At 56.4% G+C, this 13676-nt stretch overlaps 1 protein-coding gene across 5 annotated transcripts in view; it reads left to right on the top strand.

Moving 5' to 3' along the window:
* The window catches only part of DGKG (diacylglycerol kinase gamma), a 53350-nt gene that overhangs the window by 24016 nt on the left and 15658 nt on the right, over positions 1–13676 (top strand). For all 5 annotated transcript variants that reach the window (XM_068953997.1, XM_068954001.1, XM_068954000.1 and 2 more), the window contains 14 exons: positions 906–980; positions 1145–1264; positions 3484–3601; positions 3905–3993; positions 4500–4616; positions 4998–5096; positions 5270–5386; positions 5498–5571; positions 5702–5776; positions 5919–6004; positions 6291–6380; positions 7822–7982; positions 11514–11578; positions 13211–13301. In XM_068953997.1, coding sequence (XP_068810098.1) covers positions 906–980; positions 1145–1264; positions 3484–3601; positions 3905–3993; positions 4500–4616; positions 4998–5096; positions 5270–5386; positions 5498–5571; positions 5702–5776; positions 5919–6004; positions 6291–6380; positions 7822–7982; positions 11514–11578; positions 13211–13301 — 1377 coding nt within the window. The remainder of the gene's footprint in view (positions 1–905; positions 981–1144; positions 1265–3483; positions 3602–3904; positions 3994–4499; positions 4617–4997; positions 5097–5269; positions 5387–5497; positions 5572–5701; positions 5777–5918; positions 6005–6290; positions 6381–7821; positions 7983–11513; positions 11579–13210; positions 13302–13676) is intronic.

Here is a 13676-nt window from a genome sequence, read left to right on the forward strand (position 1 = left end):
ACTGGGCTTATTTGGGAAGAATGACACGCACAGTCCCTGCGGGCACTGTGCTTGTCCTTCTTCACTCTGATCCCTGTGGCCAAACCACAGCACCCCTCGAACCCTGGTGCAGAAAGGGCCCCGCTGAAACAAGCTGACAGAGAGATTGCCCATCCCACTGGAAATCCCACAGAAATCTCAGTTGTCCGATGGGCTCAAAACTCCCAACTCTTCGCAGCACTGGAAAGGCAACATCAAATTTGATGGGAAAATTGTTTGGTACAGCTCAGACATTGTCTTCTACAGATCAAAATGTCTCCACTGAGACAATGATTCATACTGTTTCCTTACAACGGAGACGGGCGACATGTTGATCAATGGGGGACAGAGGCCATACCGTCTGACCTAAATAAAGATATAATAATAATAATGCAAGATGAAGGGAACAGCATTTCCCAGCTATGCCAGACTGTGGCATGCTGGAAGTAGGACTCCAGCTCTGCATCATCCAGCAATAGCTACAAAAAATTCACCCAAGACTAAAATCTGATGTTAAATCAGGTTTCAGTATTGCAGAAAGAGAAATTTTTTGCCCCCAAAAAATATGTCCTGTGTGTATTTTCCTTGAAACTCTTCGTAAACAAAAATCTGCTTTACCAGAACAGCTTTTTCTACAGAAAAAACAATGTGGTTTTTCTGGCACATTTGCAGGGGGAGGGAGGGAAGGCTTCCCACCAAGAACTGAGGTGCTACTATCTCACCCTTAGGCTGGGTAGGGTTGGGACAGGACAGCCTTGGACGTATATGTATAGAGACCTGATATGTTCCCAGTTTGGAGCCTTGAGACTGGACATGCTGCTAGGGCTGGAAGGCTATCCCTAACTGCCTGACTCAGTTCCCCCTTTTGGTCTCATTCCTGTGCTCAGGAGCTGGATCGTATCATCAATCAGATGGTGCATGTGGCAGAGTACCTGGAGTGGGACTCCACAGAGCTGAAGCCCGTGAGTGCCTCTGGCCGGGGCTGTGAAGGGCCTGGGGGCGCGGGGTGCTTTCAGCCCCAATCCTGCCGGACTTGGGGGGCAGGAAGGCGGGTGGGTCTGTAACCAGCTGGGACCCGGGTTCACAGGCCACGTCGCCATGTAATTGCATCTTCTCCGTCCTCCAGATCTTGAAAGCGATGATGGAGGAGATAGACTATGACCATGATGGGAACGTGACACTGGAGGAGTGGATCCGGGGTGGCATGACCACCATCCCCTTGCTGGTCCTCTTGGGCATGGAGACGGTGAGTGCCAGCACCAGAAAATCAGGTGGCACATGCTGGGCTGGCTCCAGCGGGTGCTACGGGGGCATTCGGGCACCTCTGGCTCCCAGCATCCCCCACTTACACTCCTGCTGGGCTTTCGCCCTGGGAACATCATGGAGAAAGACCTCAGCATTGCAGAGGGGCTCCCTGCAGCGCTAGCAAAGCCACAGTGAGGAGGGGGGAAGAGGGAAAAGAGGTAGGCCAGAAGGTGAGGGAGGGCACGCAGGAACCACGGGAGGGCACCCTACCCTCAACAACACACCGGCTGCCTTTCTGTCGTCCAGTGCGGCACCGCACAGCGCTCCGCCAGCGTCCACTGTGCTGTCTCCAGTGGCACCACGCCGACCCCCCTCCCCACCTCGTTTCTGCTGAAGGGCCAGCCCCGCTAAAAGTCTTTACAACTCCATTTCTTGGCTGGGATATATTAATAGTTGTGATGCACAAACAGGCTGGATTTGCTGCTTGGTGTTGCAGTACTGGTAGTACTAGTCCATACTGTACTTCAGTATGGCAAAGATTTATTCCAAAAATAAGATGATAAGATGCTAGCTCCCTCTCCTGGGGCGAGCTTCGAAGAGCAAAGTTAAGGTGATTTTGATCCCTCCTTATTCCCATGTGTCCTTTTCATTCTACCAAGCTTCATTTCATTAAGGGGTATCCAAGTCTCTAGCCATCTAATCATAACTTGCAGTGAAAGTTCACTGGGTGTTTGTTCCTGTTGTCCATTCTGGTGTTTGCTTTCCATGGAGAGGCTGGTGAGTAGATTTTCTGGCAGGAAAGCTCAAGCTAGTGAGGAATTTTAAGTGGCTCGTGGAAAGTGCTTGTGCCTGGACCCGGATTTGAAGAGACACACTCATCCAATGAGGGCCGTCTGCCGCGGCAGCGAAGCGGGAGCGCGCGGCAGGCTGTGTGCCAGCTGCAGAGCCAGGATCGTTTGCTTTCATTGCTCAGCAAGCAATTTTGCACAGCAAATAAAGTCAAGAAAATGTTAAGTGACTTGCAGATAGCTGGTAAACAGAGGCCGAAGGGAGCAAAGTGCAGGAGCTGGGCGCAGGGAAGTGCATGTCGGAGAGAGGAGGGTAGGGGCAAGGTCTGCCAAGGGCCCGGAGAGGTGACCACGAAGGGGAGGCATGCTCTCCAGCCCCAAAACGGGTGCTTTTCTACCCCCCCATCATGGATTGTAGCCCCAAAGGGGGTATAGAGCTGTGTAGCGCAGTCACCGTGGGGGCTGCGTCCCCAGGCAGGGTGAGCTGTGGGCCGGGTAAGGAGCCTGGGTTGCCTGCATCTCACACCACTGCATTTGGGTGCTGTGATTCATCCTGTAACTGATACATGAGCTGAGTGGCTAAAATGTCTTTGAAGTGCTCAGGAGCAGTCAAGAGCAGTTCTGAGTGTCTGTAATTACAGGCAGGATCCTCACTGTCTCCAGATTAATTGGGGGTGGGGGGGTGAGTTACTTAGGCAGCTGAGGTCAGCCACCAGTGACAAACAAAGAAGCATTTCAGGGGGACTTGGGATTTGGAAGGGGAGTGACCAACCTTGTGCTGGGGCCCAGAGAGCCCCATCATCTGCTATCTGTGCCAGACATGGATTTTCCTGACTGATGGCCAGCGTAGGAAGGATGCGTCCTTGGTACAAAGCAAATCCTTGTCCAGGAGCAACAAGGGCATCTGTGCCCACACAGTGAGCTCTGCTGGGGTGGTGGTGCCACCAGCCCAGCAGGTTTTAGCAGCCTTTAGCTGCCTGACCTGCACACTGTAAAGCCTCTGGTCCTTTCCCGTCTCCAGATATCAAACTGAGATTGGGGCATCTGCCTGCACGGCTGCGTCCTGAACGGGCTTTCTGGGTTCGTCCTGTTAAGCCAAGGGTGAAGTCAGTGGTCTGGGTGGACAGAGCAAATTTTGGGAGCTACCATTTGAGCCCAGGGGATCTGGGGTGTGAGTTATGTCTGGTGTGGGCAATGTGACCCCACAGGCATGTGACCCCAGGCATAGATTCACCCCTTTCCCCATCAGCTGCTAGTCGAGCTCCCCATCAGGAGTGGGGTCTGATGTGGTGGCATCAGCACACAGGGCGGGAAGGGGAGCAGGGCATCAGGTATGCTGGGGTAGTTGGAGGGCAAAAAGCCAGTAAAGCTGTCAGAATGACTTGGCTTGGGCCCCGAACACGGGACTGACCCCCGCTCTTGCTCCCCACAGAACGTGAAGGACGATGGGCAGCATGCCTGGAGGCTGAAGCACTTCAAGAAACCTGCCTACTGCAACTTCTGCCGCACCATGCTGCTGGGGGTCCGCAAGCAGGGCCTGTGCTGCTCCTGTGAGTTGTGCCCCATGGCCAGTCGCCCACTGCAGCCCAGAGGGATCCCCTGCTCACCCTGCCAGGCCACAAGAGGCAGAGTCCCCCAGGTTGGGTGTTCCACCGCTCTGCCCAGGCCCCCAGGGGAGCAGGGAGCCCTTCCCCTGTTGCTACTGAGCCTTGCAGGGCTCCTCAGGGCTGCCGATGCCCTAAGGGGACTGCTAAGCCCACTGGCCGCAATGGTCTGCCGTGAGGTGAGCCGCTAATAGAGCAGTGCGCACAAGGTGGAGGGTCACGGTTGCCTCTTTTTGTCTTCTGCTACAGTCTGTAAATACACCGTCCACGAAAGATGCGTGTCCAAAGATATTGCCTCGTGTATCAGCACCTATGTGAAGTCCAAGAGAAACACAAACGTAAGTAGGAGGCTGGTGTGTTTCTGACCCAGCCCATCTAACGGCACCGGGTGGGTGTCCAGCCCCTTGGTCTGCCACCCCCAGTCCCAAGAGGTCCCACATGGTGTTTCTTCCCAGGATTTACCCCTTGGGCCCCAAGACAATTGCTCTGGGTCACTCCTGGCCTCCAGAGCCTAGTTCTGCAGGGCAGCCCTATCCCCAGCCACCAGGAATCCACAACAGCCCGGCCCTGAGGTTTGCTCCTGGCTCTGCAGCGGAGTTGGTGCTTGTTAGCTTGTTATGGCAGGTTGTCCCCAGCATGCTGCTCAGAGCGGCAGAGACATATGGCAGTTTTGCAGGCAGGTAATTTTGAAAGGGCAGTGCCAGCCAGCGTCCCTGAAAGGCTGATCTCCAAAATCAGGCAGATAGCCACAGACCCCATTGTGTGGGCGCTGAGCAGAGAAGAGACTCCCCGGGGCTCATGGGCAGTGCCCCATACAGCTGCAGTTTCTTCCCATTTCTTGCAGGTGATGCAGCACACCTGGATTGAGGGCAATTCCCCCGTCAAGTGTGACAGATGTCACAAGAGCATCAAGTGCTACCAGGGCATCACTGGCTTGCACTGTGTCTGGTGCCAAATCACCGTGAGTACGTGGGGTGCGGGCTTAGGGGGCACAGCGCGGAGCATCCCTCCCACCTGCAATGCATGTCTCAGCCCTGCCTCGGAGTGAAGGAGAGGGTCCTGCTGCAAACCAGGAAGTGCTGGGCTCAGTGTTGGGGACGGGATGGCTGACGCGTGACAACCCCATCCTCCCGGGGCGCTGGAGCGATGTGCTACACGCCCCCAGGCTCAATCCACCTGCAAGCTGGGGAGCTGGCCCCTGCTTGCAAGAGGAGCGACAGCCTGGGGCAGCACCCAGGACATCCCAGGAGACCCCATGGGATGGGACCAGGCCAGCAGGATGCCAGAGCCTGGTGCTACAGTGTTGCCTGCTTCACATCCCCTTCCTCCTGCCTTCCTCCAGCTTCACAACAAATGTGCCTCCCATGTGAAGCCCGAGTGTGACGGGGGCCTACTGCGGGACCACATCTTGCTGCCTTCCTACATCTGCCCAGTGGTTCTGGTAAGTGACTCTGCACCCCTGCTGCCATGCCACGTGGATGCCCCGACCAGCAAAAAGCCCTGCCAGGCCCGTGCCAGAGCATCGCCACGTGTGGCTGACTGCCTCCTTGTTTCTGGTGTTGCTGGCATACCTTTTCTCCGCGGCTTTCATGCCCATTCCTCTGTTCCCCAAAGGACAGGCAATCCCATTCCAGGAAATCAGAGAGTGACTCTCCTGCCAGCACCAGCCCCGAAGACAACAACCAGGGCTTCAAGTTCAACTCCACCACGGTGGATGGGCAAGGCCTGCAGGTAGGCTCCCATGCCAGGCTGGAGGAAGCTCTCTGCCACAACCACCTGTGGATGCATGCCCAGAGCCTTGCAGCAGTCAGGCATTTGCAGCCATGCTTTCCTGCCTTTCAGATCAGCCCCAGGCCTGGGACGCACCCCTTGCTCGTGTTTGTGAACCCCAAGAGTGGAGGAAGGCAAGGAGAGAGGTACATGAGCTCCTGCCCAGGGATAGCACCCCTCCGTAGCCCCGCTGGGTCAGGGTCTGCCAGTCAAATCAGGCTGGCCAGCTGTTCACTTTCCTCTGCTGGGCCCCTCACTCATCCTCTCTTCCCTTAGGGTCCTCCGGAAATTCCACTACCTGCTCAACCCGCGGCAAGTGTACAACCTGGACCGCGGAGGGCCTGCTCCAGGGTACGGAGGTGCCATCGCCGCTCCTCAGCTGGCCCCAGCCCCGCCATCGTGTCCCCCTGCCCTGTCCCATCAGCCTTTGCTCCCACGCACCCCTGTGCTCTCCCTCAGGTAGCTACCTTTCTTTTCTTCTCGCCTCTTCCAGGCTGAGCTTTTTTCGGGACACTCCAGATTTCCGCATCCTGGCCTGTGGAGGGGACGGCACCGTGGGCTGGATCTTGGACTGCATAGGTGAGTGAGGACCCAGCTATGCCGAGTGGGGCAGACATTCCCTCCTGCTACGGCTCTCATGCACAGAGAGCCAGCCAACAGCTCTGTTCCTGTAGAGCATCCTCCACTCGTCTCCTCAGTGATCTGTTACTTCTGCTTCAAGTTCCCTGATATTCCCCTGCAAGAGCTAGGTGTGGGCCCTGTAAGACGTTGTGCACCCTTGACATTGGGTGCTAGCAGAGGAAGGACATCAAAAGGAGCAGAGAACGAGGCCAAACCCTAATCTCTCTGTCTCCTTGGACTGCAGACAAAGCAAACCTGCTGAAGCACCCACCAGTGGCCGTCCTGCCGCTAGGAACAGGCAATGACCTCGCCAGGTGCCTGCGCTGGGGAGGAGGTGAGGCTGAACAAACGTCCCGGGACGGGGTGGCCCGCCCTTGGGTGCCTTCTGTTGTGCCTTCGTGGGAAGCCAGTCCTTCCAGGGAGGGATGGCTCTCGGGATGTCCTTCCAGCTGTGCTGGGAGTCGTCTTGCACATCCCATTGCTGGTGCATGCTGCTCTCATTCTCCCTCTGCAATAGTCCACGTGGCTTTTGCATGTGGGCAAATAGAAATGTCTCTAGATGCCAACTTGGCTTCTCTGAAGACATGGTCAATCCTGCGCTTGCCTTGTGCTAGACGAGCCTGTGTGGGTGCCCTGGCTGCTACTGCCACCAAGTCATGGGGTCACAACTCACACCTGGTGCCTCCTATTGGTACCTCTAATCCCTTCCCAAAAAAAAGCATTTGCTGCTTTCTAAGCTTAGATGAGCCAGTCCCTGCACCACAATCTTTTTCAACTAGGAGAGATGTGCTGGAATTACTGCCACTGGTGCAAGGCCAGGCTGTTCTTCTCTCCAGTGCAAAATCACTCCAGTTCTGCAGCCCCCAGGGCCCCTGAGCACACCCCAGAGGACCCAGCTTTTCAGGTGTCAGCCAGAGCCCTCCTGGATCTGTTTGGTCCATCAGAATTCATCCCCTTCTGCCCGCATCTGCCCAGGTGCCAGGACTCCCTTCTGCAGGCAGGTCAAGGCAGAGCAAGGTGTCCTTGACAGCTGCGCTGGGGTCCCAGCATTTCCTTCCGGAAGAGGAGGTGGGAATGACCCTAGACCTCAGCATCTTCCAAGTGAAATCATAGCCTGGTGGCTCAGCATGTCCCCTCACAAGGGCAGCCAGCACTGGGGATAGAAGGATGTGTGCCTTGCGGGAGGTGGGAGGACCCTGCTGCCCCCCTTTTGGAGGCTGGGGGAGGTGGGCAGGGCCCAAGTGCATGAGCAGGAGAATGAGCCATAGTGGCGAGGTGGGACCCAGTGCTCCCAGGGAAAGGGAAAGCCTATTCTGACAGCCCGCTCCATCCCTACCTTGTTACTCTGCATGCCAGGCACAGATTTGTCAGGGACTCCTGGGCCCATAGCTTTCCCCAGGAGCCCAGCCCCATGCACAGGCTTCAGAGCACCGTGCGGTCCCTCACATTTCCTCTGCCATACCATGCCATGCCTGCTTCTAGGGTGCAGGTTGTCACCACCTAATCCCACCAGCTCTCATCTCTCAAGGGGACATCTTGGCTCTCTGGTGTCTGCCACCAGTCGGCAGGGTGCTCCTTACAGCCACAGCAACACTGAGTCATCGTGGGTGCTGAGGGACCCCTGCTTCCACCATGTCAGAGGGGCCCAGCACTGCTCGTGGCAGCACCAGGAGCCGCAGGCTGGCCTCAGACTGACCAGGACACTCCAGCCAGTGCTCAGCCCCCAACTGTATCCCCCCTTTAAATGCCAACATGCATCTTATTTTCCTCTGCAGGTTATGAAGGAGGCAACCTAATGAAAGTGCTGAAGGATATCGAGCACAGCACTGAGGTGTTGCTGGACCGCTGGCAGATAGATGTAATTCCCAATGACAAAGAGGCGAACGGGGACCCTGTCCCATACAGCATCATCAACAACTACTTCTCAATAGGGGTGGTGAGTAACGGGGGACGTGCTTTGCTGCTGGAGAGCAGGGAGCAGCCAGAAGAGGACAAGGGAGGAATGTGTTAGCACAGGTTGCTCAGTGGGAAGAGCGCTGCTACCACCAGAGGATACAGGAAAAGTGGTGGCCCTGCAGCCCCATCCTCACGCAAGCAAATTTGTGGAGCAGGGCTGGGGCTTTAAGTCACACCACACCACAAGGCCACACAAATTTTAGCTGGAGAGGGCGCTCATGGTGAAGAGGATCAGCAGTCAGTATCCAAACCAGCAAGCCCAAAACAACTGAGTCCATGCCAAGCCTGTTCTAGTTTTGCAAAACCCTTGTCACTGCTATGCCAGGGCCTGTTGGAGCTAGCCAGCTGCACGTGTGTCAAGTGGGAATAGCCGAGTCCAAGGCAATTGCAGCAAAGCTAAGATGATAGCCCCAGAGGCTAGGGGGCCATGGAAACAGTCTTCTGCATCCACCAAAACCACAAACCCATGCAGCACCAGGGCTTTCGGGGTGCTTCCTCACCTAGTGGGAAATCCCACGGCTGCCCTGAAGTCACTAAAGTGATGTAGCCCAAATGGGTGCATTTTGGGGATGCCAGCCCCCAGGGTAGCTTTTGGCCCATAGTTTTTATTCTTGTCTCCTCCTAGACTCCTTTTTAGCCCTCTCTTCAGAGTGAGCCTGGTTACTTGTGACATTCCTCAGAGATGATAAAAGCCTTTTTCAGTATTTGGTAAAACTCTACGTTTGAGCATGAGTAACTCCCACACAGTACTAGCCGGCGAGCCTCCTTCCCTGCTCTTCCTTGCTCACGTTTCCAGGCTCTCTCAGTCTCAGCATTTCTTTCTGTTTTTATCATAATTTGCAGTAACGGTACTTACATGCAAAAGTGTTGATCAAATGTCTCCCTTCCAAGCTGAGGATGTTGCAAGACTAAGTGTGCAAGGAGCTTAAACCCAGGTCAGGGAGGCTTGGGGTCCAGGGATGGGTTGGCTCTCTGATGCAGTCAAGAGGCCAACTTGCAGGCTGGATGCCCCTCATAAAACAGTTGCTGAGACAGGGCGTGTGCCGGCGATGCCTCACTTTGGTAGCCAGACAGGGTTTTCCCAGCTGAAATGATACATTTTGCCATTGGATGGTTGGGGTCAGCAGAGCTGAGGGAAGGGGAAGGCTAAGAGCAAAAGGGGCAGGTTTCCCCAGAGAAAGCAGACACGTCGTGGTACCTGCCCTCCACACCAGCGACCTCCTTTCAGGCTGGAGCCGAAGAGGCGTCCTCCTAGCCGGCTGCAGTGGTTGCAGGGCGTTTGCTGGTCACACCGTCCAATTGTGCTGCGTGCGTGTTCCCGATGCGAAAATGCACCAAGGCAGCTAAAAATACCTTTGATGCTTTACTATGTACAGAGCAGGGTGGGTGCCCCGGGGGTGTCACCTGCTGGCCGAGGCTGCAGGTCCATGCGTTTAGCGAGCATTCGGCTGTCCTCCACAGCGATTTTTGTCCCCGTGCCCCCCCTTTTGTGCTGCTACATGGCCCATACACGGGCACCATTAAACCCTGCCTCTTGCATTTGGCTGGGTACGCGCAAGGGAGGACAGAAGTGCTGGGCTCCCCACCAAGCGCTGCGCCACAAGGGCTTCCTCCAGCCCCGAAAGTCGGCCTAGGCGTGAACCAAGGGCTGCTCGCTTGGGGAGCAGCTAGACTTTGGGAATGGGTGACCCCAGCTGGACAGATATTTCTTTTCATGTGGGCTTGCCCCACCATTTTTGTGGTGGGTCCTGGGTTTCCCTGGCATCCCTGGAGGGGAAAGAGTTACATCCACTGCCCCCTAGGGATGCAGGAACCCGAGCGAGACTCTCCTTCTGACACATGAGCGGTCCCACGCGTGGTGTGAGCAGGGCGCCACGAGGCAGATCATTGCCACTGAGCCCCAGATAAGGCTGTGCAGCACCCCTGGAGGATGTTTTTTCTAAGATAGGTAGGCAGCTTCCTTGCCCATTCCCCAGGGCTTTCCTTCGCTGTATTTTAAGGCACTGTTGCTAGTAACCCTGTGCTGCTGAGCATCAAAGCATATTTCTTTAAATCCCTGGCTTCCCCACATTGCAGGGTTGCACGGGGCTCCTGCCATCGCTGCCGCTGCCGAGTTAAGTGTTTTGAAAGGAAATGAAAGGCGTTCATTGACCAAAAACATAAAAGGCGCTGAAGCGAGTCTCTCCCCGCTCTCGTTCGGAGAGCTGGCAAGCAGCTGAGCAGGGAGAGCCGCGGCAGCTCAGCTCGCACGCAGGAGGTGGCCGGGCCCTCTGGGCCGGTGCCCTGGGACATCGCTTCCGATCTCCTCCTCCTCTATTTCTGGGTGCCGAGTGGGGTGATATCACTGACAGGAAGTTTTGGATTGCAAATAGCTCCCGTGCTATGTTTAACCTTGGGCTTCCCGAAGGTCCTGGCTGACGATCCTGTCACTGAGCCGTCAGCGATAAAAATCCCCTTTGATGTAGTGAAACACGTTTCCAGGGCACCCAAACCCTGAGCCTGGAGAGACCCCCCGGCCCCTGCCGGCTAATGCCAGACCCCTCCCCAGAGGGGCTCCCAGGGGGGCTGCATCTAGCTGCATGGCGGAGACAGGCTTTGCCGTGCTTCTGAAGGCGCCGTGGCTCTGTGGTCTGAAAGTCAGGCATGGGACAGCTTGTCACAGCTGGGCTATTGCAGGAATGCTCCGGAGACCTGCTCCCAAGGACCCCAGGGGACATAACTGCATTTGCCATTTGGTGACAGCTTGCAAGTCCGGCTTCAACACCATTCCTTACAGTTATGATGAGAAGGAGCTGAAACCCTCCAAAAGGCAGGGAGAGAGAGCTGTAGAGAGCAGGAGCCTGGGGATCCCCTTCCCTGGAGACCTGTTGCTGTGCAGGCCAGGAGCATGCAGCTCTTCCCCACCACTGCTGTCCCTGTCACAGCTTTTGTTCCCTCCCTTGGCATCTGCTCCATTTGGAATCTCCATAAAGCAGGAAGGAGGCCAAGTTCACTAATTATGCCTTGCTTAATGAGCCCATTCAAAGCTCTTGTAGCAGTGCTGGCTGAAGATGCCTTCTCAGTTACACAGGCGCAGCTCTGGAAGTGCCCAGAGGGGACCTGAGCTCAAATGGTCTTCTTCCAGTGTGATTTCGTGTCTGGGGCTCCTGACGCACAGTCACAGAGGTGGCTCCGTCATCCCACAGCTGCTCTCCAGGGAGCCACAAGTCCCCCAGCACCCTCAGCCAACCTGGATGGGCCCTGGGCCCCATTGGCAGCCAACTGCCCTCCCCACTCCACTGTCTCTGCACCTCTCTTCTCTCGTGCTCAGAGAGCAAGGCCATCCCAAGCCATGGCCAAGGGGAGTGGGGGGGACGGTTTCTGTTTCCGGGCCTTAGGCAATGTGCTGTAGGTGACCCTGTCTGAGCGGGGGGGGTTGGATCTCGAGAGATCCCTTCCAACCTCAACCATCCTGTGATTCTGTGATTTCCATACTGCGATGCGGATGGGTCTGCGTTCCCTCTCCCCACAGGACGCCTCCATCGCACACCGCTTCCACGTGATGCGAGAAAAGCACCCAGAGAAATTCAACAGCAGGTAAGGCCTGCCCTCTCGCCCCAGCCGGGCAAGTGGGCACCTGCCAGGCGGCTATCTGCCGTCCCTGGAGGCTGGGCAGCGGCGGGCCGCGAACACCCTGCCTGCCTACCTACCTTGGACCATGACTAGGGCACGTACTGGAGCCCAACACCCCCCCCCCAGAGGGCCATGGGTCAGAGCAGAGCCTGGTAGATGCATCAGTTAGCACTTACTGAGCTTACTGAGGTTTGCTTCAGTTCAAGAGCCCGGGCTAAGCTGAGTCACTCCTAAAACTTGCCCCCTGCCACTTGCTCTCCCTTCCCTCCCTTGTAGGTCTCAGACCACGGGTAGGTCTCTCTGCCCATGAGCCATCTCCTGGTCTCCTCCGTTCCCCCCGTCGCGCCGGGGCAGATCTCCTTGCCCCTCTCCCTGCAGGATGGGCAGCACTGTTGTGGAAGTACGGGCCCCAGAGGAGAGAGCACCGTGTTTGGCCAACCTCATTTCACAAACGTGGGAGGAACCAGGCCACAGCACAGCGTGGCAGGGGCTGGACACGCTCCTGCCCCATGCACCAGGGACGAGGGCGGCCACAGCACGGCCAGGGTCACCGCTGGGGCCGCTCCTCTGGACGGTGGCGCTGGGGTTTCTGCACGGCATGGCAGGCTGCTAGAACTTGGCTGTGCACCCAATTAAGTTCATTCACGCTTTATAATTAGCGACGAATTCCAGGACTAGCAGGAACAAGCTATCCAGCAAGGGCAGAGCAGGGGAACAGGTTACAGCTAGCTCAGGTTTCACTTGAAGTTCACACAAATGGCATGACAGCAGCAGGAGCCAATTGCTTGCGCTCTGCATCTCTGCTTTCAGAAATGCCTGCTAGAAAAGTCCCAAATGGACCAATGACTCCACCTCCTAGTTCTGCTCTGAAATTCGAATCCCCCTCATTTTATAGGTCCTCTTGAAAGCTCAAGGCAGAGATTGAAGCAAGACAGAAAAGCCCAGGAGTCTATGGGAGACAGAGGGGGAAGCACAGATAGAGCAGGGATGCACACATCTCCTTCCTCCTTCCCACCGGACAAATAACACTCACAGGGGATGTGGGCCTGCAAAATCCTGATGGCAGAGCCCAAGCCGCAGCAGCCCAGGCGACCAGGCATTTTGGGTACAAGGCAGGGTGCTGAGGCTGGGACCACCCTTTCCGCAGAACACCTTGTCCCTCGCAGTCCCCATGGGTGGCAGGACCCCTGGCAGCCCACGCTCAGCTCTGTGGAGGAGCAGGTGGAGGAGGAGGTCCTGTCCCATCCCTGGATACCACACAGCACCCCACCTCCTCCTTCCCCACAGGATGCTCCTGGGAGTCCTGGCCCTGCTCACCAGGGACCCTGGCTTCCCAAGGACATGGAGGAGAAAAGCTGTCAGGTCTCCTCTGTGAGAGCCAGCGTCCATCTAAGCCACACTTTGTCTCTCCGTACTGCTCCAGTGGCCATGAGGCCTGGGAGCTTTTATCCCCATTGTGAAGGCTTTTCTGAAGGGTCTTGCAGCACATCTTGCTGTCACTGGCTGAGGGATGGAGACCACCAGGTGGGCTGGGGGAGGACAGGGAGAGCAGCTGCTCTCAAGTGGGATGCTAACACCCACTCTTTCTGTGCCCAGGATGAAGAACAAGCTGTGGTACTTTGAATTCGGCACATCAGAAACTTTTGCGGCCACCTGCAAGAAGCTCCACGATTATGTCGAGGTGGAGGTGAGTTTCCTAAGAAAGACACCTGGCTCCAGCCAGGGGTGATGGGACACAAAAGCTCTTTGGGGGGGGGGGTGTTACCTGTAGGTTCCTCAGTCACTTCTGTCCTTTGGGAATATGGTGCCATGACCACCTTGATCCCTTGCAGTGGTACCGTGAGGCAAAGGAGGCTCCCAGTGGCTGACAGCCACCTCTCTTCGAGGCGAGTGTCTCTTAGGTGTCCGTGCAATGCCCAAATTTCTGCATCCCACAGAGCAGGACTAATAAACAAGAATAATCAAAGAGCAGGAGCAAGAGCTCCCATTTGTCTGGGCTGAAGCAGCTCCGTGGACCTGCAGCCTAGTTCGGCAGCTTCCCACGGCAAAGTCCCAGTCGCCT

The sequence above is a fragment of the Struthio camelus genome, chromosome 9 (genome assembly GCF_040807025.1).
Source record: "Struthio camelus isolate bStrCam1 chromosome 9, bStrCam1.hap1, whole genome shotgun sequence".
Lineage (NCBI taxonomy): Eukaryota > Metazoa > Chordata > Aves > Struthioniformes > Struthionidae > Struthio > Struthio camelus.